Genomic DNA, 25,826 nt, shown 5'->3' on the forward strand with positions numbered 1-25,826 from the left:
GAGAGGCTGGTGACGAGAGAAAACGTGCATAGATATTTGCTTAATTAAAGTAACTGTAATTTTACATCAGATCTTCCCTACAGCATTCCCCCTCCATCTACCGCACACTTTCACAGACACACACACACACACAGACACACACACACACACACACGCAGATGCAGTGCTGTTGTTTTTCTATGGGATAATCATGGATGAAAAATGTTAATGGTGATAATGAACAGGCTGGCTGACTTCTGAGGGTCTCCTGCCTCCTAGACATTGATGAATGATTAAACCTGAAAGGGAGAGCAGAAGAAAAGCAGCAAGGCAAACCCCAGCTTGGGTTGACAGAAAAAAATATGAAAAGCAGCCAAAAAACTGTCACAGCTAATGTGAATAATTGGGACTGAAGTCCAAAGAAATTGAGATATTAGGCAATAATGATTATTGGGGAAAGGGTGACATGTAGAGAAAATAACTATGTTTAAAGTGCCTCATTTTTGACATTTGATGTATACAAAAGGAAAATCTAGGTGCAATGCTATAAAATCTTTCAGACGTACAAAATGTACAATTTTGTAGGCTTGCAAACACAAACACAATAGGACTTTGATGTTTCCTTCACTGACGGCAACTGTGTGCAATATATAACTCTTATCAAGTGCTGAGAACCCATTTTTCTAATTTACCGCCTTGTCACCAGAGATTTACGACTAAGTGTCTCACTTATCTTTTAGGGGGAATGTGACTGAAAGTGGGTGGTGAGTCGATTTCCTGGCGCTTCATGCCCTGATAAGAACACCAATATATTTCGAATTAAGTGAAAAGTTGTTTTTCTTTCTTTTGGAGCTTGAGTTTAAAAGACAAAAACCCATCCTGCTATGTTTGTGGACACAGTTATTCAGTTGTATGAGCTGAGTGTCACACGGGCGTTTAAGTGAAGACGCTGAGATTTGCTAGAGGTTTGTGCGGGGAAGCGTGTACTCAAGGGATGTGTATGTTTGTATCTGCTCTTGTGTTTTTGGTCACTAATTTCTATTTCCTTTTCCCATCTAGTTTGGGTTTTCATATATAAGATAGCCCAAATGTTACATTAGTTTATGCTACATGATTACAGCTCTGAGGAAACACAAGCTATGTGAGTGGTTCTGAGCTAAATGCTGATAATGACAATGTTGAGGGCAGGCTGAGTAGGATTTTCCTTTCCTGAGACTCTGCATTGGCCCGACCCATGAGCCATGACAAAAACAGGAAAGGATGCAAAATGCCAAAAGATATGAGTTGTTTATTGCAACAAATAAGATAAATGGACGGATAAATTCAGGTGTGAGGTGCATTAGTCAGTAACATTAGTAGTGTTTATGTGAATGTGTGGGTAGTGTAGTGTAATAACAAAACACAAAGGTGCAGGCGCCCTGGGACTTTTATCCTGTGGAGCACTGGACCCGGGTGCACTAGATATGGTTGGATACTGCGAACAGGTTCTCTGGTCAACATGGGTAGACACAAAAAGAATCATCGCTTATGTCCCTCTAGAAGTGTGTGGGACAAGTGTGTGTATCTACAGTGACTCTGTCTAACCCTAACCCTAACCTCTGCCTGTATTTTCCTATTTTGCTGTGTTCAGGATGTTTCTGGACGTCAACCTTTGGGCAGTGGGTGGGAAGCCCCCAGCCAAAAACAGTATGCAGGGTGTGAGGGCTGCAGGCGGTGCACGGGACGGCGGTCAGGGGGCATGTGCTTCTAATGCCGCTGAGGATGGGCCAACTTGAATGTTGTGTTCAAATCGCAACTGACAAATCCTACTCATTCTGCCTTTAACATGCTGATGTTTGTCAGCATGTCATGTTCACCATCTTAATTTAGTGTTTTAGCATGCCATAACCACTTTTTAAATGGGAAAATTAGAGGAGATCCATCATTTATATGTGTGGAAGGCATACCTACATTCTATGTGTCTAATAACAAGCTGTTTTTGAGCACATACTGTCAGGCACATGAGGTATTTTGTTCTCAGTGGGAATCTTTTCTTCTGTGTGAGGTCAAAGCTTTGAATTAACTTCTAATTTAGTAATTGTACCTGCAGGAAGTAAGGGCGACATTATTCCACACTACTAATTTGAATATAAATAATATTAATTTAAATCAACATTGCATACATCAACAGAACAGGTTGACTCAATATTGTCTTGCAGTAGTTTTTTTTTTTTTTTTTTTTTTTTTTTGCCATAGCTATAGGGATGGCCATGTTGGTTGGTTTGACCCAGACTGAAAAATTACACCAACCTTTGGATGGATTGCAATGTAAAGACATTCATGGCCCCCATTCATGATACTGTGAAGCTTCCTCTCGCTTGAAACATACAACGATAGTAGGATTTCATTTTTAATGCCATTCTTATTAAAGGTTTACACTTATATGTTGATACAAACTGAATAACAGCTATCTTATGTAGCCTCATAAAAAACAAAACTCAAATTTTCTTTAAAAACAGCATAAGACAATGTACAACAATGTATGCATGCATAAATCACATGTACATGATGTAATTGAAGTAACACGTAGTTTTTGTTGTTGTAGCTGTTGTAGCTGACAGAGGAATCCTTGTCGCCCATTCTAGAGGCCATTAGGCGAATGGAAAAATCAATGAACACAAGGTTTGATAACTCTGAAACATCCCTTGCTAGAAGAAAAACTGTCTCAGCTGAAAATTCATCCTGAATCATAAGACCTGCATCGCTGAACTGAAGAAAGTTGCATTGAGCTGTGTACCCAGAACAAACTCTGAAAAGACAAACTAAGTGACCTCAAGGGCCAATCGAGAAGACAAAATATTAAAGCCATGGGTCTCCCCGAGAAGACTGAGATGGCCATTTGTGCAAGACCTGTTGCCTAAACTGGAATTAAAGTATACTGGGCTTATCGAATCAACCAACAAGCTGCGTATCACGATTACCAAAATATATCATGACCCAGTGAAAGGGAAGATAACACAACTAGTTTACAATAAGAGTCCATGAAACTACAAAGGACAGTACATCAACATCTTCTCAGACCTCAAAGCAGACATGATTAAACACTGCAAAGATTTTGATAGAGTCATTAAGAGAAGCTGGCATTCACCATTGATCTCTGTTCCCTGCTCATCTCATCTTCACACATAGAGGTGCCACTGAAATATTTGAGTCACTGCAGGAGGCAGGCACATACGCCAGCGAACACATAAATGTGGCTGCAACTGAAATCATGGATTAACTATCAACAACATCCGAGCTCAGACACAGTCTGAATCGAGGTCACAGCAGTTTGACTATACCGGTAAAGTTGCCTATGGACAATCTTTATGGGCCAACAAGAGTGCATGTTATGCTGTTTTAAGGTGCATTCCATTAATGTTATAAGTTATATTTGAATCAAGTTATTGTTCAGCACTCAGGGCACTTGAGTGCTGAACACATTTTGACTGAGTTATAGTACATTTTCTGTCCCAAACTAACTCAGATGGGCCGAAAATGACCCACAGTGTGTGTTGTGAGGTTTGGGTCCTCTTAGTTTCTCATTGACGTCTTTCTGTTATCATTTGCTTACAATAAGCTGTCAAATTCAGGGTTTTACAGTTTATCACCCGTTAAAAAGTACAAAATAGTGCATGAGGGTGGTGTGGAACTGAAATTGGTGATTGTTATCTAGCTGTCTTTGTTAGTAGCTAACCAGATTTATGTGTTGGCCCTTTGCCCAGCAGTTCCACTTTAATGAGGGTTTTCCTTTCCACCTCTTATTAAGGGAAGCAAGGAGTGAAGGGAATTGTTAATTTTCTTTTTTTCCCCTCTGTGTCATTCGCATAATACTTTGTCAGGTGTCATAAGCAGTTTTAACAATGCCCTTAATGGAAAGAAGTTTCAATCTCTTACTTGGAATGTAAGAGGTTTAAATAATCCAGCCAAAACAGCCAATGTATTTTCTCACCCACAAGACCTACACGCTGATATTATGCTGCTGCAACAGACACATACTAAACACATAGATGCCCTGAAATTGCGATGCAGTTGGATAGGACAAACCTTTCAGTTGACTGTTTCAGTTAAAGCACGTGGTTTGGCCATACTAATTAAAAAGAATATTCCTTTTCAACATATGTCAACCAAGACTCACTCAAATGGTTTCTTTATAATTGTGACTATGCACTATTTTGACTCAGTAATAGATCAGCAGCTTGCTTTCCTTAGGTACCATCCTCATCTGTATTTAAGGATTTTGTAAAACTCCAGTTACTCTTAGAATCTCAGGTTTAATCACACTTCACTTGAGATTGAGCCAATCACAGCTGATTTTGAAGTTGACTTATGATTCGAACAGCCGTTTTATTCAACTTGGACTAGGGTCACCAAAAACCACGCATGTACTTTATGTCTTTGATAGGCGTTTGAGGCACATTTTTACTGGAATGGTAAGGGGATTTATATACTTTTCAAAACACAATGTAGCTGTATCAGTGACCATAGAAACATGTAGTGTAGTGTACAGGAATTCTCTCTCTGCCCCACGTACTGTACTGTCTCCAGTCTGAGCCTCGGCACACTCTGGGCTTCCACGGCTTTACAGAGTGCTTGGGAGGGATCAAGCTCATTATCCTGAGAAGCATATTCATACGGGATCATTCTTCAGTTTAACACCAACATTTAACACCAGTGCAGTTGCAATGCATCCCTTCTCCGACTGACAAACAATGCTGGATTTTTTTTTTCTTGCCATGGTGCCAATTTTCTCCTCAGTAAAGTGGCTTAGCTGTCTACTTTAATCATATCTTCATCATACAGTAATTGCGACACATTGGATATTGTAGAAATAAATACATTTTAACAGACATACAATGAAAGTGTCCCACAAGAAAAGGGTATAATTTCTCCCACATGTTAAGATCCTGTTTTTTGTTCCCTCTAACCTTTTGATTTTCTCAGTATAATCTGACTAAATTGTCAATAAAATGTTGATAAAAATGTTAACATTTTTATCTGAGTCAATCAACTATAAGCTCATAGCAATAGCAGTGAGGTGGGAAGAGTTATTTTGAGGAAGGACTTTTCAGTTCCAAGAAAATGTTTGATGACTCACAGTTAAAGCCGCTCCATGGCCAGTGGGCATGAAATGCTTCCAGTGGATTCATCAGTTGTGTGTGTGTGTGTGTGTGGGGGGGGGGGGGGGGGGGTTAACTTCAACTCCCAACAGATATTTCTGTGAGAAACACAGCATGTGCACATATAAAAAGTGATTGTAACTAACAATTCATCATACAGTAATCTCAATGTCACTGACTGTATCATCCACGTTCATGACAGAGAGGCAGAGGGGAGTGAGTGAAAAAAAGAGCTGCTGTCATGATACAGACACCATTCACTTGTTCAGAGACACTGGCGATAACTGTTGAAAAAATAGGGAGCAGCTGAAGCTCCTAACGTGAAATTTGGGCAATGTAAAAATGAATGTTCCGTTAATATATTGAGGTTGAAATTGGGGTTGAGTTGAGAAATTAGGGTGGACAATGTTGCAGACAAAGTTTTTTCTAAAAAAAAAAAAAAAAAAAAGGGAGCACCCAAAGCACACAGTATAGAGAGGGTAAAAAAAGAAAGTATAAACTTTCCTTAACATTGTGACATTGCTTTGCTTGGGAATGGCTGGACCTTCATCAAAACAGATGATTGCGTCATATTTGACACCTGGTGTGTGAGAGAGGGTGCTGCTGGAGAACAACTGTGAGTTGGAAAGTTGGGAGAAACAAGGGGGTTTTTTTTAACAGTGAATTTCAAATGAGAATGAAAAGACGTGAAATTGGAATCAATTCCTACAACCCCCCATTCCAAAAAGGTTGGGACACTGTCTAAAATGTACATAAAAACAAAATGCAATGATTTAGAACTTCTTTTCAATCCATATCCAATTGAATACAAATTGAGTGCAAAGAAGATGCATATGGGTTATTAAAACATGAGCTTGGGAGCACTTCTGAAAACAGAATACAAGAAAACAGTTCATCGCTGCATCAACATCAAGGAACACCGCCAACTTGTCTGGGCCCATAGACGTCATGTCCTCCAAGACAAGGACCATCCTGATTGCTACCAACACAAAGTTCAAAAGCCAGCATCTGTGATGGTATGGGGGTGCATTAGTGCACATGGCATGGGTAGACTGCACATGTGTGAAGAGTAATTAATGGTGAGGGGTACATACAGGTTTTGGAGCAGCATATAGTGGCATCGAGACGAAGTCTGTTTCAGGGAAGTCCCTGCTTATTTCAGCAACACAGTGTCAAGCTACATTCTGCGAATTACAACAGCGAGGCTCCCTGGTGAAAGAGTGCAAGTACTAAACTGACATGTCTGCAGTCCACTTGTCACCAAATGAAAACATGTGGTGCATTATGAAGGGCAAAAATATGAAAACAATGAGGCCAGACTGCTGAGGACGTAGAGGAACCAAGAACGGGAAAGAATTTCACTTTCAAAACTTCATCTGTTAGTGTCTGCGGGGACCTGCAGTTTCCCCCTCCTTTTCCTATTGTGTCTTTGTGTTTCCCTCTCCCTCCTGTCTGTCTCTCCCTTGTCTGTCATATTTGAGTATGTTTTACTTCAGGGTGTGGCTGACAGGTTGGGTCTGGCCTCCTCCTCTCTTGAGCACAGCCGCTCGCAATCAGACAATCACACTCACCTGCTCCCGCAGTACATGAGCAACGGTGTTTCCAGCCTCTGTTTGTCGAAACATCAGTTCATCTGCGTGGTAATGACTAAGACCTCAGAAGAACGCTTTCCTGCCTTCCTGACACTGGTTTTTAGTGCTCAGGTGCCAAACTGTCACATCAGTCCATGTCCTGTCGGTCTGTGCCTCCAGACTTTACTGGATTTGGACACTCTTCTGGCCTTTTTATTCTCAGTCATCTCTCTAGTTTTAGTGTGAATCATCTGAATGAGATCAATGAGTGAGTGTTTTTGTGAATAAACCAACCAAGTTTATCAGTTTGACCATTAAATATCTTGTCTTGATTTCTGCTTCTTTGTACTGTATTCAACTGAATATGGGTTGAAAAGGTTTGCAAATCATCGCATTCTGTTTTTTACATTTTACAGTGTCACTACTTTTTCTTAAGGTTTGTGTGTATTAACAAGTCAAAATGACATCAAGCGTATGTCAGGATGCCTCTGCCTCCTCCTCCTCCCCTTCTTAGTATCCCTTTGCATCTTTGTGAGTCCTTGTGTGTGTCCCTGGTTTTGTGTGTGTTTGTCTGGACTGGTCCTCCACAATCATGGCTCATTTACACCTGATCCCCATCCCAATCAGCCACCACAACTGCAGCCAACCCACAATCACCAGCCACAGGGTAAACACCCACTTCTCCTCACCAGCCACCTGACTGTTGATCTTACTACTCTGGTAACACGTGTCAGCCCTTTAGCAGTCTTAGTATCTTGTTCTTTGCTCTAGTTTTTGCGTTGCCTTTTTCTGAGTTACTAAACTGTGTTCTCCTTTTGTCTCTACCTGCCAAGTCTGTGCAGTCCCAATCCACCACCTGAATTCCTGCCGACTCAGCTCACCTGCCTGCCTACTCCTTCCTGGATCTGCACAGATCGTTTACCAGTGATCAACTTAACTTTTGTGACAATAAATTCTTTTATTGTTCAAACCACATGAATCCGTGCCCTACATTCGGAGTCCAGCCATTTACTCAGCAGCAATATAAAAGTTTTTTCATCTGGTATGCCTATCAACAAGACAAAAGACTCATTTTCTGATCTGACACATTGTTTAAGGAACTTCTGTCATCAATGCTAAAATTATGATAATATTAATTTGGGGAATGTTCCTGGTCATGGTTAAAAGAAACCAATGTTGACTGTTGATAAGAAACCAGCAATGGTGGCTATGAAACTATAGGAAACTAAAAATATGAATTTGTAAGTACATGTACATACATGCATTGCATACCAGGCAGCAGCTGAACTGGCTCTGGAGTATAGAATGGACAGTGTTTTCAGTGGGATCACTTTGGGTAGACACTGTAAATAATTTGCACTGTGAAGATGTTACAAACAGCTATGGGTGCAAACCACCATAAAACTCAACAGAAGAAGACAGCAGCAAATTTAATTGTCATCAATACACATTTCTCATTAACACATTTGATCCAGTGAACGTATTGTGAGAAATGTCAGAAAACAACAGACCTTAAGCATCATCGCAAACTCAAGCAGACGAAAAGACTTCTCTGAAAAATGGCTCCATGTGCCGAGGCTTGAAGCCAACAATGAGCACACCGAAATGTGGTGCAAGACATGCTGTTTACATCCACATATAACATCTAGACAAAACATGTGCCTTTTATACAGGCAAGAATTTCAATCATCCATTACTTGATAAAGACGAAAAGAGTAAGGCACAAGCTACTGCGAACAAACAAGCTAGTCAAGGTGAAAAGTCCAGTTGCCCACTTGCTAAATGGCAAAACAAATTGAATAAGGAACAATGGCAAGCTCTGTATAATGTTTTCCTCTCAGCATTTCATGTCTGCTGAGGATTTTGCTTTATTGAAGCAACTAGGAGTTAATGTTGGAGGTGCTTATTGATGTGATTATTGATGTTGCAGTGCATCATACAAACTATCAGTGGGGAGTTAAGAGCAAAGCTGCAGTCCAATGCATCCATCTCCTGAACACCTCACCTGAGTACCTAAAGTTTTGTCCACCCCAGTTATACTGGTGTTGTGCTGGTGGCCTTGCTAGTAATTCCTAAAATTGTCAAGAAATGTTATACTACATGCCTGCTGTTCCTTTATTCTTGCCATCTCCGTGTCCTAACTCTTCTGAACAGGTGTGAATAACGTGTATGTATGTGACATCCCCGTATATGTGAAAGTCACGACAATAACTCTCCCTGAATGACAAACACACCATTCAGTCTTTGATAGGTGTTCAACAGCCTGTACAAAAAGAATTCAGGTGGAAGTTTTCGAAGTTAGCCAAAGACTGAAGCAAAGAAAAGCAAATTCTGTGCAAAATTTGGAATCTTGTTGGTGAATTTTGGATGAGTAGTTCTGTTTTGTGCCAGGCATGTTATATTTTTAGGTAAGACCTTACCTTAGACCTACCTTAGACTGTTTTTTGCAGTGACTGTCTTTGTATGAAGCGTGGTGACCACAATATCATATCATAAACAAAGCATTTTTCATTAATGAGGGTGTAATGTGAGAGGGTGCAGGTGGAGAGGCTAGCAAGATTAGCCATTAGGCTCCGGTTAGCAAGTTAACTTAGAGAGTCGGCAGACAGAAAAGTGGGGATTTCCACTCAACAGTTTTATTCTACAATATTGAACATCGACCATACAATGCCAGGTCTCCACAGCGCTACGTTCATTAATCATACATGAGCAGTAAGGCGTAGACAGCACAACCAACACCAACTCGTTACCAAGAGTCTTTTTGAGAGGACTTCCTTGTGGAAGTCCACGGAGCATGAGACATGACGAACGACAAAATGGCTCTGTATGCACAACAAAACAAAGGGAGGCGCCACCACCTTGTCGCGCTCTTAAGTATTGCAGTTTTAGCACATCTAGACTCTGACTGTTAAAAGGTACATACGATGTGCGAAGAGCACTATGCACTATTCAACCCAACAGCTGGCTCTAAAACTATAAATATCTAAGACAATTTTGTAAATGTTCATAAAAAAGGTTATTCTGACTCTGTTATATATGTGTGGAGCTTTGATGCAATATGATGAGTTTGTTGCAGGAACAACATAAACTGAATTAATAGGAACTGTCTCCACATATCTACTAAGCAAGAAAAGATATAGATAGTTTTTTTTTTTTTTTGACTCTTTTCAGAGGGAAAAAAAAAACCTCTTTTCACAAGGAAGGTGAATATATTTCTAAAAATTACCAGTGAATCAATCAATCATCATTGGGCTAACTGCAAGCTGGAATATCAATTCTGACTAACAAATGCAGTAGGGGGGAGATATGTGTGTGCATCTGTTCCACCCCTCCCTCCACTCTCATAAGGGAAATATAAGAAAATAACAATTGGTGACTTGTATTAATTTTCATAATGTATTATAAAGAATGAATAATATCAAGAGAGGGGGATTATGCTGCATTCTGACAAAAAATGTCCACCTGGAACATCCATTAAAGCATGTAATTGTCAATAAAACAGGCCTACTGGCTTGCTAGTAGCAACTATGCACATACAAGACAGAGATGTATATACACACTGTTAGCATGTGCTGCACTGCTATAAAGACTAGAAAATGAGTTGAATACTGAATGATGCACACGGTGGGGCAGAGCATGCTGGGCAAGAGGGCTGTTTTGATGAGATGTCACTTAATGATGCAGCATTAGACCACAAGATTACCAGAAATGAGGGCAAAGAACCTCGAAATGTCTGTAACTGTGTCTTGCCTCAGCCTTCATGCCCTGCTGAGTTTCCAATAACTGTTAAACTTTCTGTTGGGAACACATTCAGTCTTATTATTCTGGAGACAAGGACGACAGAAAACTGTATACTTGTTTGTGTCTCCTCCTCCTTGTTTTCTCTGTTCGGTCTGGCTGACAACTCACTCGGTTGTTAGCAGGCATATACGCGTATGTGCTATATGACAACAGGGACAAACACACATGTTGTACCAAACACACATAAACTGACAAAAACAGCTCATGGCCAAAGCTCCATCTGTCCTAGTATAGTGTGTTTGCAGCATTCTGCTTCACACATTCTTCAGATCTTGCCCCCGCTCGGCTTTCACTTTCTATCAGTTTGCCAACTCTTACAGGAAACACTGGATGTTTGGTCTGTGTTAAAAGACTGGCTTTCATGCCAGTGAGCTGTCTGCGTGAATAAGGCAACGTTGATTTTTATCTATCAGCTAGAGTTTGTCTTGAAAGGTCTGTAAATACGTTCTGAGGTCAACAATAGATGTCTAGTCTGTAAAACGTAAATATAACTAGAGTGATTTCTGGACAAAGAGGATAAAAAAAAATTCTTACAAACTTTACAATCGGGGCATAGTGTGGATACAAATACAAAATAAATACAGCCATACACTTATGTGTATTGCATACTTGGAAAAGAAAGGGTGAGGCGAGGAACATTCAGTTGGTTGCAATCTGCAACCTCACCACTAGATGCCACTAAATTCTACACGCCGGACCTTTAAAATCCTCTGTCAGAGTATAAACTGCTCCACAATTTTTTGAGTTTGCAAACTGATCATTAAGCTCATTAGCTTGGGGAGCTTTTTTCCTCAACACTTGTGTTCCCTGTCCTCTGCCTCTTGATCTTCTCCTGCTGGCAGAACCTCTCTGGGGAGGTGGGTGATGGGCTCCTCTCTCCTGATGAATCACAGTCCTGCTGCTCCACTCTGTGCAGGCGCTTGCTGACTGGGGGAGAAGTATCCAGCTCTCAGTCCTTGTCCAAATATACATCAGATTGCCTATTATGTGAAAATAAAAGTTATTCACTAAACTTTTCCATGTTTTCTGTAATCTACTTTTTTTTTGTCAGGAGTAAAACCTGAAGACACACAAACACCTCCCTTCCCCGAACAGGTCAGCAGACTTATTGAGAAAACACACGGGGAAAAGCAGTCTACAAAATGTGTATTCATAATTCATACCAAAACTTATTTATATCAAAATATACAGTAATATATTAGTTACATAAAAAAAATAGACACTTACTTGTCTAGAGCAATGTCTTGTCCCTTGAGAAACTTCAGAGAATCTTGTCTCTCTTCTCTGAGTCCATAGAGAACATTTCACCATCCTCCTCAAATATTTCTTCCCCAGACTTGTTGCTTTCTCACGCCAAGTACATTCTTCTGGGAAGAACTGCAGAACTCTCAAAAACTGACTTTTGCCGCATTACACATGAATGGAATGCCGTCCACATATGGGCTGCTTTACACATGCCTTCCTTGCTGGAATTAGAAAGTTACCCAACGAACTGGAATATCCTTGTGTTCAAAATTTCATTGGCTACACAAAGTGCCAGTCATTGGTTGGGATTGGCTGGATCTCTACACAATGCAAGTGAGATTGGCACTTTGGTAAGCTGTAGACACAAAATGGAGTCAAGTGAGGTGTCAATCTAAAGGTCAGAGTGCAGCAGCCATTTTGGATTCAAGCGCAAAAGAGAAAACACAGAAGATTTTGCACATCAACCGGATGATTTGAACAATGCAACAGGATATTTATTTACATAATAATGTGTTTTGGACTAAATATTTTACCATACTTTACCTTTGCGATTGTTAAGGGGTTAACTGTCAAGTTCACAGTCTTACAAATAGAAGATATTACCGAAAAGGGAATGAATAAGCAGCGAGGTATCACAAGAAAAACACATAATGCACCGCAATCCTCATATTTCACATGGTTAAAGTCAATTTGAGGCTATATTCTAGTTTCCTTATTTGATCACATTACACTGTGACAAAAGATTTTAGCCACATCACAAACCCCTAACTGCAAACCACAGCTGCTGCCTTGGTGACAGACTTCATGGCCACTGTGATGCCTTGTAAATTCCAGGCCATGCAGAGGGACTGGTCTGCTGGGCTCACACCTCACTTGCCACTCACTGGTGCAGTGTTCAAGCAGCTTGGCATACTTTGCCCTCTTCCTCGTGTTGACGTCCTCAAGGCAAACATTATTATTATTATTTTTATTTGATGAAGACATCAGGGACAATACATATTAATAGACACTTTCGTGTAAATACGTAGGATTGTAGCAAGTAGCTAATTTCCATCCTTTGTCCCTAGGCAGGTTGGTGTTAACATGGAGTTAATAAAACAAGATACATTATCAGTAAAACGGGTGTGAGGTACAATAACAATAGGAATGACAGGTACAGTACATGGCATAGACAGACAAAAAACCTTGTTACTCATGACAGACAAAAAACAAGAAACAAGAAACAATAACAAAAACAGAAATGACCATTAAATGTTAAAGTGCCTGAGTACTAAAGTGATGTAAGTGCTAAAGTGCTTTGGTGCTAAAGTGCTTAAGTTTTAAAGTTCTGAATGGATATTGCACATTGCCCAATTGCACATATTTTGCACACACAGACGTGTGTGTGTGTAGGTGTTATTGCACATATTAGCATACAGAGATATAATTATATACACTCTTTACAAAAGTTGCATACATAGCAAATGTATGCAGGCATACAAGATCACCAGACTGGCCCGTCACCAGCAACATTCCCAACATCTAGACAAATACACAGGAATAATACAAGTACAAATTTCAGATACATTAAGTACACATAACAATACAGAATATCCAATGACTTAAGATTCAGGATTCAATGTGGGTGCAGTTTTGATTTTCTAGTAGCCACATTTTTAGATGCTTTGTGAAGGAGGTAAGGGTTGGTAAGTCACGTATGTCACTTGGTATCATGTTCCATGAGTGAGACACTCGATATGAAAAAACTGACTGCCCAAATGCACTTTTCCTGAAAGGGACCAGACAGTCACCTCTGGAACCTGCTCTGGTTGACCTGTTCGTATTAATTTTTATGAAATCTTTTAATGGCGTTGGTGCTAGTCCATGGAGAACCTTGTAGACTAGGGTAGAATCTGCAATCTGCAAACATCTCAAGGGATGGAGAGTTCTAGGAGGATGACTGGCTTGAAGGCTACCAGCAGTACTAACATGTCTGGCCTCACTGTTGTTGCTGCAACATTTTCTGGGAGCTGGTGACTCCGCCTTCCCGCAGCAGATCAAGTTGGACTCTCCTCTTCAATAACCGCCATCAACTGCCACCTCAAGCTCTTCAGCTCTCGTTAAAGCTGGTGGATCTTGTTCCCTGTGTTGTTCTTGGTGTAGGTATTCTGGGACATTGTTTTTCTGGACATTGTCTTGAGACGTTTATCAGCATCATGCTTACAAGATGGAGTTGGCGTCCTCATCAAACCAGAGTTCTTCCTCCTCCTTGCTTGCTTGGATCCACTTGATCCAACTTTGCCACAGATGGATTCTGTACACATAGTCATGTTTCCATTGCCATATGCCATTGTTCTTGGGTTAGTATGGATTGAATGGGCTTCCCTGAGCAGTCCACTGTCTCTCCAGCTGTCACCTTTTTTTATTTGGGACTCAACCAGTCTGCAATCTGGGAACCAAACAGCTATCATCTGACACGATTTAGCTTCTCGGGGCAATGACCAATGTTTCGGGGTTTTTGGCATAGCCAGAAGAGTTAATGGATCCAGTTAATGGATATATATAAAACCTACTAAAAAGCTTAAATGTTGTCAGACGATAGATGATGGGTTCCCAGATTGCATTTTGGCAACTGTGTTCTGCTTCTTTTGCTCTCCACACAAACTGTTTACCTGCATGCAACCAAACCCTGCTAAAGGTTGGTCAATCCTACCCAGACTACAAACATACTACAAATTGAAACCTGAATTCTGATAACAGAATCTTGTCCCTTGCCTACAGACTCTGCATTCATATGCAAATATATGTTTCTAGAGATTAAGCAGTCTGTTCCTGGTGGATGTAAATGTGGAATACATCTTGTAATGCAGATTTGAAGGAGAAATGACAGAAAGTGAACAGGAACTCTTTCTGATGAATGATAAATAAATGTGTTGTGATTCATTTGTTAAATGAGGGCTTTGTTGGTCTGATAAGAGATCTCCAAAAGGCTGCTCTCGTGTATCCTAGCTCAAGCCTCCTTGAGGATCCCTCCTCAATCCTCATTAATCACGGCAGAAATATGAACTCGAAAAGTCTTTCTTGGTAGATCAGATCAATGAGAGGATCAAGGACCTAGGAGGGATAGAAATAAGGGAAATGGGATGTATGTATACTGTATATATTAAAGGCTAATAAGCCAGCAAGGAAAGAATGAGCATGAGCACTTGGTGGACAGATGTAGTAATAATAATAGTGATAATAATAATAATTTTATTTGTAAAGCACTTTTCATACAGAATGAAATGTAGCACAAAGTGCTTTCCAATCAATATATATACGTGTGTGTGTGTGTATACATATATACGTGTATATGTATATATATGTATATGTATGTATATATATATATGAAATAGAATAAAATAAATAAAGTGAAATAAAATACCTAAAATTGATTAAAATTAAAAATTTAGTTAAAAGCCAGACTAAAAAGGTGTGTCTTAAGTTTGCTTTTACAAGTACCAGTATTACATGTTGCCCTCAGATCTCCAGGCAGGCTATTCCATAAACGGGGGGCATTGTAATAAGAAGATGCCTCACCGTCTGTTTTGATTCTAACTTTGGGCACTGTTAAAAGGCCACTTCCAGAAGACCTGAGGGCTCTGCTGGGTTCATATGGTAAAAGCAAGTTAGATAAATAAGGAGCAAGACCATTCAGAGCTTTATAAACCAATGAAAGAATTTCAAAATTCTAAAACGCACAGCTGTGGGGAAAAGGCCAGTCTGTAGTGAATGATCAATGATAGTCAGCAGATCATTTTTTAAAAAACTATAAACATCTTTAAAAAATGATGCTGGAATGGGGTCTGAAAGGCAGGTTGCTGAACTTAACTGAGAGATAACTTTCTCAAGCATGTCAGCATCCACCAGGACAAATCTCTCCAGTGTTTCCTTATTTAACAGTGAAGATTCTGAAAAATTAAAATGCATAGACTGACAATGTAAAAGATTAGATCTAATAGTATCTATTTTGCTTCTGAAGAGGACTGCAAGATCTTCACATGAAAGGTTTAGTTCAAGAGGTTGGTTAAAAACAGGGTTTATTAAATGGTCAATGGTTGAAAAAAGGACTCTTGGATTTTTGTGATTGTTACTGATTAATTTTGAAAAATGTTGTCTTCTTGCATCTTTAACTGCCTTGTTGTAGATGGTCAACTGTTCCTGAAAATTTTGGTTAGTTTGTTTTTCCACCACTTTCTCTCTGCTATTCTGCAGTTTCTCTTCAGTTTTATTATGTCACTGTTTCTCAAGGGAGGTTTTGAGTTTTGTTTTAATCTTAAAGTTTTACTGGTGCCATGTCAAGTGCTGAGTTGAATTAACTGTTAAAATTATCCACAATAAAATCACAAGAAGATAAAATCTCTGGAGGAATATCACGTAAAATATCAATAAAACTTGCAGCCACTTCAGATGTTAGATTGCGTTTCCTTACAGTATGTTCTGGAATTTCCTGTTGCTTAAAATTACTTACCTTAAAAAAGACACAGAGATTATCTGATAAGCCCACATCCACAACAGAGGAAACCTGTACTGACAGGCTATGGGTTATGACCAGGTCTAATACATATCCTCTATTGTGGGTGGGCTGAGTAACATGTTGGATAAAATTCATGAAGTTAATTAAGTTTAAATAATAAAGTGTTTGCATGTTGTTTACAACTAGTAGAGAGCCTTTTTATCTTCTCCTCCGGCACATGGCTCATGACCTTGCCATGACTTGGTTTCTCATATCTACATAAACATCTATCTCACTTTCAGCAGGGAATAATCCAAATATTTACATCATGGTGACATTGTTTAGTCAAAGGTCTCTACACAGGCATGTGTCATGTAGTCTTTTATAATCGCTTGCAGAAACAATCACTGATGTAAACACATCTGACTCTTGTCTAGTGTCATCTCTAACGTTCCGTTCACAGAGCAGAGAACCCAAACATGCTTTTACAAAAATGCCCTAAATATACTATATATCTATATCTATATATTCTATAGATAGATAGATAGATAGATAGATAGAATAGGGTTTTTGGAGTATCAGTGATGTGTCACACACAGAAACATCTTTTCTGATTTCAGAAACCTGGATGAACCCTCATCACAGCTTTGAGAAAAGCTTGCTTGCTAGCTGGAGAAGTCAAATAATAAGTCCAAAAATCTTCAGGCATGTTAGCACTGTGCACTTATGCACAGCTACACTTTGAGCTAAATGCTAATGTCCGTTTGCAAACATGCTCACAATGACAATGCTAATATGCTGATGCTTAGCAGGTAAAATGTTTACCATGTTCACCATCTTAGTTCAGTGTTTTAGCATGTTGGTTGTTTGCTAATTGGCACTACACACAAAGTTCAGCTAAAGCTGATGGAAATGTCATCAGTGTTGCAGGTATGTAGTGATAAACCAAAGTATTGCGCAAATTAAACATTTTTCTCATAATGACTGCAGTGGATTAAAAGTCAGAGGGTCCCAAAACATATTGCAGTTAATCATGAGGAGAACATGAATATATGTGCCAGAATTAATGGTAAATATCCAAAAATTGTTAGCATATTTCACAGCCTGAGTGAAAGCCTTGACCTGCTAGTGGCACCACATTAAAAGTAAAGGGATCATAAATTAGGGTTTATCCTGTGGGGACCATAAATATCAGTACAAATTGTCATAGCAATCCATCCAACAGCTGTGCTGCATTTGATGAAAAACTAAAAATGGCATCCTCACAGCTTCACTGGATGAAAAATCATCCTCAAGGGAACATGAATGTCAACAAAACTTCATGACCAGCCATATTTCAATGTGGACCAACTGACACTGCCAACGCTGAAGCTAATGGCCCTTTAAAGATTCTCACCATTAAACTGAGACAATAAGTGACATGACTTTGACCTCTGGATAAGATACATATTTTCACGAGAAACCTTTACACATTTATTTCTAGCTCAGCTACTGTATTAAGTTTGCATTATGCTATTATGAGGTCACTTATTTGTTAATTACAGCCAGGTGGGGGGTCATAAAGTGTCTTTATTCTGGAACAACAGAGGCACAAAAAAAAGTCATCAGATATCTAATACATGAAGGGACCTCAAGGCACCACCTTACTTTAGTGAACCCACAGCCCAATTTGTCACTCCGTGATCAGCTACTGCTGCTGTGTGGATGTAAACATCACATCTACGTTCTGTCTACAATCCACAGAAGTCTGGACAGGCTTCTTTTGAAGATGAACACAAATATTTAAAAGAAGAGTTCTGGCAGTCTCTTAAAAGATTTCTATATAGAAAGCATTATGTTTTGGTAGAAGCCCCAAGTTTTCAAGATGTTTATTACTGATGAGGCACAGTTGTGTGCGTATCTGTGATCAAGAAACATCCTCTGCTTTGGACTTAAAAATACGACACAGGGCCACTGCAGAGCTTATTAACCACCTGTTTCCTTCATGTTCAGTTCTGGCACCTCTATTGTTTGTCAAAAACAACGTGCTAAGTCTAACAACAGATTTCCACCATGCGGAAAGCACAGAATTTGATAATAAGAACGGAATTAATTATAAAACAATATTGTAAAAATTGCCAAAATGTCCATGCAATTTAAAAAATCATGCTTTTTTTTTCTTTTCTTTTCTTTTTTTTTTTAAATGAATATGCCATGTCCGCTTCTGGTCAAATATTGTAAACGAGGAGGATGCAGTGCCTGAAGGTGAGTGTGGCCTGCATCAGATCATTTACATGGTGTGTTCGGGCTGCATATGGAGGCCGTCCTCCCGAATATCAATGAATTTGTTACATCAAATTCATTGATATTCCTTAAATTTTGAATATTTTTTATTGCACTGTTGAAATTCTAAAACAGAAAACAGAATTTAATAAAATAAATAAATAAAAGAGAACATGAAAAAATGAAAAAGGATTTCATCGGGCCTTGATTTTACAGTGTGCTGCTGCTGTGTAGTTACCGTATGCAACATCTGCCTTTGCTGGACCATATGCTGCACTGTGCCATGCGTGCCACCACTATCACACCCGACATGTTCTCCTCAACAAACACGAGTGGCAAGGTGCTCCACATGATAGCAGGTAGCAAAGGGTTTACGAGAAGTGCTGCCTTTATTTGGGAAAGCAGCACTTACGATTCCACATCTGTGAGATAGACGTACAGACTAACAATGCTCATGACCTCAGTCTCATCATTTAATGGTACAGAAGTGTTCACTCTACTATATTTTAATTCATTTCAATTTACGTTCTTTCACACATTGCACTCAAACTGAAACGGACTGAGGAGTTACAAGAATGTGAATTAATGGAGAGTTCATCCAGATATAATGGAAATAATTGAACATTGAAGGATTATTTTAGGTTGACCATTTTTGGACTCTACGACTGCTTCTGAATGCAAACTTAAAAACCAACCCTCTTCATGCAAAGGGTAAAAGCATCTAACAGAGCACCAAGAGGGAATATCAAGGCAAAACCCCTTCAATCCAACAAGAATACATGTAACACATTGTACTGTCAGTATGAAGTCCGTATATTTGACATCTGCACTACCAGTATCATTGTCATCTATCGAATCATGTTCCGTTGACTGCTGTCAGAGCTAAACAATTATTTTTATATGAAAAACTGCAATTTGAAAGAATGTAATGACTCTGACTTTAAATTGCAAGAGCCTCCATTTTAATTGCACCCAACAGTATTGACAGCGTAAGCTGTGATAAATAAAAGGTTCAGTGACTGTTGATTTGACCGGCTATAACAACAATAGAGGCCAGCAGAGTGACCCAGCTGTAGGTAATTAATGTTGTTCCTTTGTCCTTGTTCAACAAATGAGAAATCTGCAGCTGCTGCCTTGCATGCTGTGTCTCTGTACATGAAAGCCAAAGCTTGTTTGGTGGAAGAAGAAACACTGTATCATCATAGTCAAATTTAAATGACTGATAGATGGTGAACTGAGAAATATCTAAATGCCAGTTTTAAGCACATCATATCATTGTTTTGAGCTTCTCATCACCATAACAGTTCTAAAGACCTGTGGGATTTCTCAGTCTGTAACATGCTTCCTGACAACATCAAACATGTCAAAAACAGATTTACTTTTAAGAAGTCAAGAAGTTTATTTATTTATTTATTTATTTATTCATTCATTCATTCATTCATTCATTCATTCATTTATTCATTCATTTATTTAGGTGCTGTACGTTTTTGACAATTTATGTGAGTTACTGTTGTTGGTAGTTTTATGAGTAGAGTCATTTCATTTTTTCTGATATTTATGCCTGCTTCACACTGCATTTTTGGTCTTACTACAATTTTTGCTATTGTAGTGCCATTTTATCTAGTATTTTTGGTTTATGTGTCAATTAGGACCCCAGGAAGACTAGCAACCACTCTGTGGAAGCTAATGTGACTCCCATAAAAAATAAAGAAACAATAAAGAACGACATATGCATTTAGCTCAAAGCACAGCTGTGCCTCAGTACAGCCTCGCTGAGCCACTGTCGACTTTATAGGCTCTTCATCTTGTTAATGTTTAATATGCTGCATGTGATAGTCGTGTTCAACAACAGAAGAAGCGTCATCGTGTTTTTAGAGTGCTTCATGTGTTCTGTCAGTAATCTACTGGGTCCTCCGATCCTATTGGTTTAATATTCTCCTAACATTTCAATAGTTTTAACATTGTTGTCTCTACCTGCCACATCACCTCATAGCCTTTGGATGATAGGTGGTAGTCTGATTTAAACTTTGATGATGGGTCATCTTTAAACTGGCTGATATACATATACCATATATCAACAATACAGAACTCAGATTAACCTTGCAAGAGTGCTGGATTACTTACATTTCCCCTTATTAAAAGGGAAAATGTATCAATACAGTAAAATAAATACTGACACTCCCTATTAGTAATGCATAGATTGGTTTTAATTCTATGAGCTGTTACATCACGTGTGAGTTGTGGCATTAGTTGATGTATGCAAAAAGAAAGATACAGCCTGCTGTTTGTAAAATGGACTATATCACGAAGATGTAAACAAATGGCCAAACACAAACAAGATTCTTAAAGTCCTCTGGATGAATCAGTCGGTTTTGCAGTTGAAACTCATCCCATTGCACAAACAACACGACCCTGTGCAAGCCAAGCAGAGACCCCTGCACAGCAGGAGACCACTCAGTACAACCACCGCAAACACACTCACAGGTATACAAGCCAAGGTGAGTGCACACAGCAGCACCAAGTTAAACACACAGCATGTCAAATGTAAATGCACTGGAAACATCTGAGCTGACTGTCAACAGCAGCGAGTTAACTTCGCTTTCAGTCTGCTCACATCCTGCAGCCTTGAAGACATTAAAAACAAATCCTGTCTTGCTCATTAAGTCCACTGGCCTCTCATTCACACTTTCTCTTCTTCTCTCATACAACACTCCTGTGTCTCCCTGGATACTTTACACTCATGCACATATTTATGAGTTGTGTATATTTGTGGTAAAATGAGGTCAATGGTACTTGTTTGAAGACGTTTCTAGGATTCAGTGTGAGCACCTTGAAGGAAGAGGTCACTGATCTAGAATAAAGAAAAATGACAAAAGAGAAAGCTTTTTGCAGTGTGTGCAGTATGTGGCTGTCAAAAAAAGTATTTAAATAAAATATATTTAAATCTGAAATGCAATAGAAATTTCAGAAGCATAAACTTGCGTAAAATATCTCAAAATTGTACCTAACTACAGTCATTTTATGAAAACCACAACTATGGATTGTTTCCATTATTGATTAATTTACCAGTTATTTTCCCGATTAACTGCATCTGTTACCAGAGTCCAAAGTGGCATCTTCAAATGTCTTTTTTCATCTCAATTTTTACCATTTGGCATAAAAAATTCTTGAAAGACTTAACAACATTGCTGCTGATTTGTGTTGAGCAAATAATAGATTTATCAACTAATGATGAATCATTGATTTGAATTATTGCAGAGAGTGATGGAGCCACAGTGAGCAGCAAGATAACAGCTCCATTGTGTCATGCTGTTAGGGAGGAAACTACTTGCATCGTGTGCAACATCAGATCACAGTTGCTTATGGCACTATAGGAAAGGTTGATTATTGGCTAACTGCTTTGTTGAAGCAGCACCAGTTGCTCCTCTGATGTATTTCAGACAAAGAAGCCGCTGAACCAGTGTTGGCGGCTTCAGAATTTTGAGACTGAAATTTTCAGGATCGTCACTGAAAGAACTCATAAATGGTTCAAATGGTAGTTTTAGTTCAAATGACAGTTTTCAAATGTTCTGCATTATTTACATTTACATTTAGAAGACAGTTACATTCACAGCACAGCAGCTGAATTAAAGTCTGCGTGCTAACTACAGGGAAAACTGAGCTGCTACCCCAGGCACTGTTAGTTCCATGCTCTCTGACCTCCTCATCTTTCCCTTTTACTTCAGCTCTCTCACACAAGTGCGCACATACACACACCTTCTCCCTCCTCAGTGTCACTCACTGTTGTCTAAACAGGCAGTGCTTGGACCCTCCATAGCAGTAGGACGTCTACTGAACCAGCTTCTACTGAATCTTTCATATACACATGCTCTGTACAGTGTATTCCCAAACACGCACACTTATAAAATGTCATAGGAGTCATTTGATCGTTTGCTGTTTTTAACTGTACATCATTTAATGTCCCAAAGGGAAAATAAAGTCTTATGTGATTTCTATAGGGTTTGACCTCTTGTGTGGAAAAATGACCATTTCCTGGCTCACCAGTGTCAATAACCTCACTCAAAGCATGGGAAGATAAGAACTGTTACTCTTGGCACCATTTCAAGTCATTATTGTCATGCAGGAGTGACAACTTGAAGAGGAAAAGAGATGATGTATAGAAAGACAAAGGACAAGACAAGCAAGATGGGGAAAATATCAGTGTGGTTTGAGAGCAGGAGAGAGTAAAACCAGACTCGGTAGACACTGGCGCAGATGATAGTGATGATGGCGAGTGCAATGATTACACTAATGCTAAAGATGGACCTTCAGAGATACACAACAGCTAATGTCATATTCCTTTTTGCCTTTGTCTCGTGCCAAGTGTCTGTAAAGCTACACAAAACATCTCACCTAATCATTTCCAGTTCTCTCAAATCACAACACTTGGTTTTCTGAGGCAATGCCCAGTATGTGCATTGTAAACAAAGCTAGGGACACTGGCCTAATCATTTATACAACCTAAGACCTGCAGAGCAACACCATTTATCTCAGAGAGCAGTGGGGACAGACTTGAGAAATAGCTTTTTTTGTTAGAGGGGGCATTTTCAGCTACCATCTTTGTTTGGATTCAGACACAGAGTCAGACACACTCAGAACAATTGTCAAAACTCACATTTTTAGCTGTAACTGTGACTGAAGGGTGACTGAAATCAAACTGTCCAAAACCCAAACACACTCAGTTTACATTAATGTAAGAAACGAAAGAACAAAGATCATTTGAGAAGCTGGCATCATCAAACCTTTTGATTGAAAAAAATGTCTTCAATGATCGATCAAAGTAGTGACCAATCCACTGACGGATTAATCACCAATCATGTCAGCTCTATATGCAGAGCGTGTACACATGCAGAGGAGCTGAGCCAACAGGAGGGGGTCCTGTTGGCTCACACCTGTAGCACCCTGCATGCTGCTGAAAGTTCGCTCATCTTTTCAGTGGCTGCTGATGATTTTTTCCCTTTAGATTTCAGTCATAGTGAGTTTCTTTCTTCTTCTTCTTCTTCTTTTTTTTTTTAAAGATATTAACAACTAAGGAACTCATCATTTCCGTGCGTTTAGTATCATGTTTGATTAATTTCGCAGAAACAAGCATCATGTTGTTGATGTTGGTGAGTCTGTCTTTTTCATTTCCTGGCAGAAATGAACCTGCAGTTAAAGGGGAATTACTAAAACCCTATGGCTAAATGTCTTTTAATATGCTGAATTAAAGCCCAGTTGGCTTAATACAATCAGCCTCCTTTGTGCGGAGGCAGGGATTTACTTTGTTTGTATAATTTCCAGTGAAAATAAACAGATTATGGAATCTAAATGGGAACATTTTGGACAGATGTACGCGCAAAGTCAACACGCAAACCTACCTGAAGCACAACCTTAACCGTGACATGGGAAACAACAGCGGTGCATATCTTCTCGCCGTTACGCACCACCTGGCCCATGATGAAGGGCATCGGCGTCGCGAGGGCGAAGGACGCGAGCCACATGGCGCTGATGAGCTTCTTGGTGCGGCTGCGGGACATGATGCTCTTGGCTTTGAACGGGTGACAGATGGCCATGAAGCGCTCCACGCTCAGGCTGGCGATGTTGAGCGCGGTGGCGTAGGAGCAGCTGTCCCGGAGGAAGTAGTAACCCCTGCACACGGCGTCCCCGAACACCCACGGGTGGTGGAACCAGATGAAGTTGTAGAGCTCGATGGGCATTGAGAGCACGAGGATCAGCAGGTCGGAGACTGCCAGGCTGGCCAGGTGGTAGTGCACGGTGCTCTGGAGGTTCTGCAGGGTCTTTTTAGTCAGCAGGGTGTACAGGGTGATGGAGTTCCCCAGAAAGCCCACAGCGAACAGAGCCACGTAGATAACTGTGACTATCACTTTGGAGTAAATGTCCGTATTGACTTCCAGGTCTTCCTCCTCCGATGGGGCTGCAGTGGTGCTATTATCATGTGGAAACAGTGAGTTATTCCCAAAGAGTCTCTGCGCCAGTTCGCCAAAGCCGGCCAAGTCGCGCCCTGAGAGCGTTAAGTTTAAATCCATTGTGCCTCTATGTGTGAAAACATGGAAACAAAAAGTGTGAGTGTTGAAACTGAGTGGACATTTGTTGACTTGTTAATCACCCAGAGTTAAACAGGTTCAGTCTGTGGAAGTCGGAGGAGAGCAGCTTTTATAGTTGGCATGACAGGAGGCGTGCTCGCTCCTGGAGCTGCTGCGATGACGCACAGCCATTCAGTAAGTGGAGCCCTTTTCACTTCGTTCTGTCAGTTTTCACCTTGGAAGCGAAGCAGCAACAAAACAACAACCACGGTCTTTCATTTCAATTCTGAGCCAGAATTACTCTTTTCTCTCTTTTAGTATGTAGGCCTACCCTTGACTCTCTCTCTCTCTCTCTCTCTCTCTCTCTCTCTCTCTCTCTCTCTCTCTCTCTGTGTGTGTGTGTGTGTGTGTGTGTGTGTGTGTGTGTGTGTGTGTGTGTGTGGCTTCTCACTTTCCTTTTCTCCAACTCAGACTTAATGTGCTAAGAAATAGTGGTTATGTTCATGACTTGGAGCTCACTGTTGATCATGTGTCTTGCGTGCAAAGGCTCACACACACATGCAGCAGTATAACATCGCCTCTACTGAGCGATTCTGCTTGGAATCAGCAGGCTGTCGGTGATATCCTTCGGACTGAGGAAACACCCTTCTTCTTAAATAGGAAATCTCTTTATGTTTCCGGCCGTGGGGCCAGTGTCTCTTAGTGTACAGAGTTCATTGTGTTTTGCTGACAGGCTGTCATAGAGGACTGAAACGTTAATCATTACTTATAATAACTGCCAGCTGGTCACAGTATAGCCTGTTTCCAGTATCATTCGGGGATAAGTGGATGTATAGTGCATACTGTGTCTTTGCAGTACCTTAAATCTGATGTTTACTGTGGGACAGGATGTCTTCTTTTGCTAATGGTTTTCCTAATCTCATCCACTTCCTAAGGAGTCAGAGTTGTGGTGGACAGTTGGCTTAGGGATGAAAAAACAAAAACAGATTCACACAGTGACTTTTTTTTCCTATTCAATGATAATCATGATGAAAAGCTCAGTGATTTAGAGCCTGTGGTTTCCCAACTGAAGAGAGTTCCAACAAGGATCGTCAGCTGTTTGACGCACAGGAGATAATGGACACTGGGGCAGAGAGCATCAGGTGTTATGTTAAGAGGTGATTGACAGATTTCCTAAAAGCAGCAGTATATCTTTGTCAGCTTTTTATGGTGTAATAAGATATCGTTAAATTTCAGCATTAACTACGTTTCTGTTTTTGTCAGGAGATAACTCATCTTGAACCTCTAGTAACTG

General features: G+C 39.9%; 1 protein-coding gene across 1 annotated transcript in view; it reads right to left on the minus strand.

Annotated features, from left to right (window-relative positions):
- The window catches only part of ntsr1 (neurotensin receptor 1 (high affinity)), a 50,943-nt gene extending 26,305 nt beyond the window's left edge, over window positions 1–24,638 (minus strand). The window contains exon 1 of the mRNA XM_076739994.1: window positions 23,867–24,638. Coding sequence (XP_076596109.1) covers window positions 23,867–24,535 — 669 coding nt within the window. The 5' untranslated portion in view covers window positions 24,536–24,638. The remainder of the gene's footprint in view (window positions 1–23,866) is intronic.
- Between the last annotated feature and the right edge of the window lie 1,188 nt (window positions 24,639–25,826).

The sequence above is a fragment of the Chaetodon auriga genome, chromosome 10, assembly GCF_051107435.1.
Source record: "Chaetodon auriga isolate fChaAug3 chromosome 10, fChaAug3.hap1, whole genome shotgun sequence".
Lineage (NCBI taxonomy): Eukaryota > Metazoa > Chordata > Actinopteri > Chaetodontiformes > Chaetodontidae > Chaetodon > Chaetodon auriga.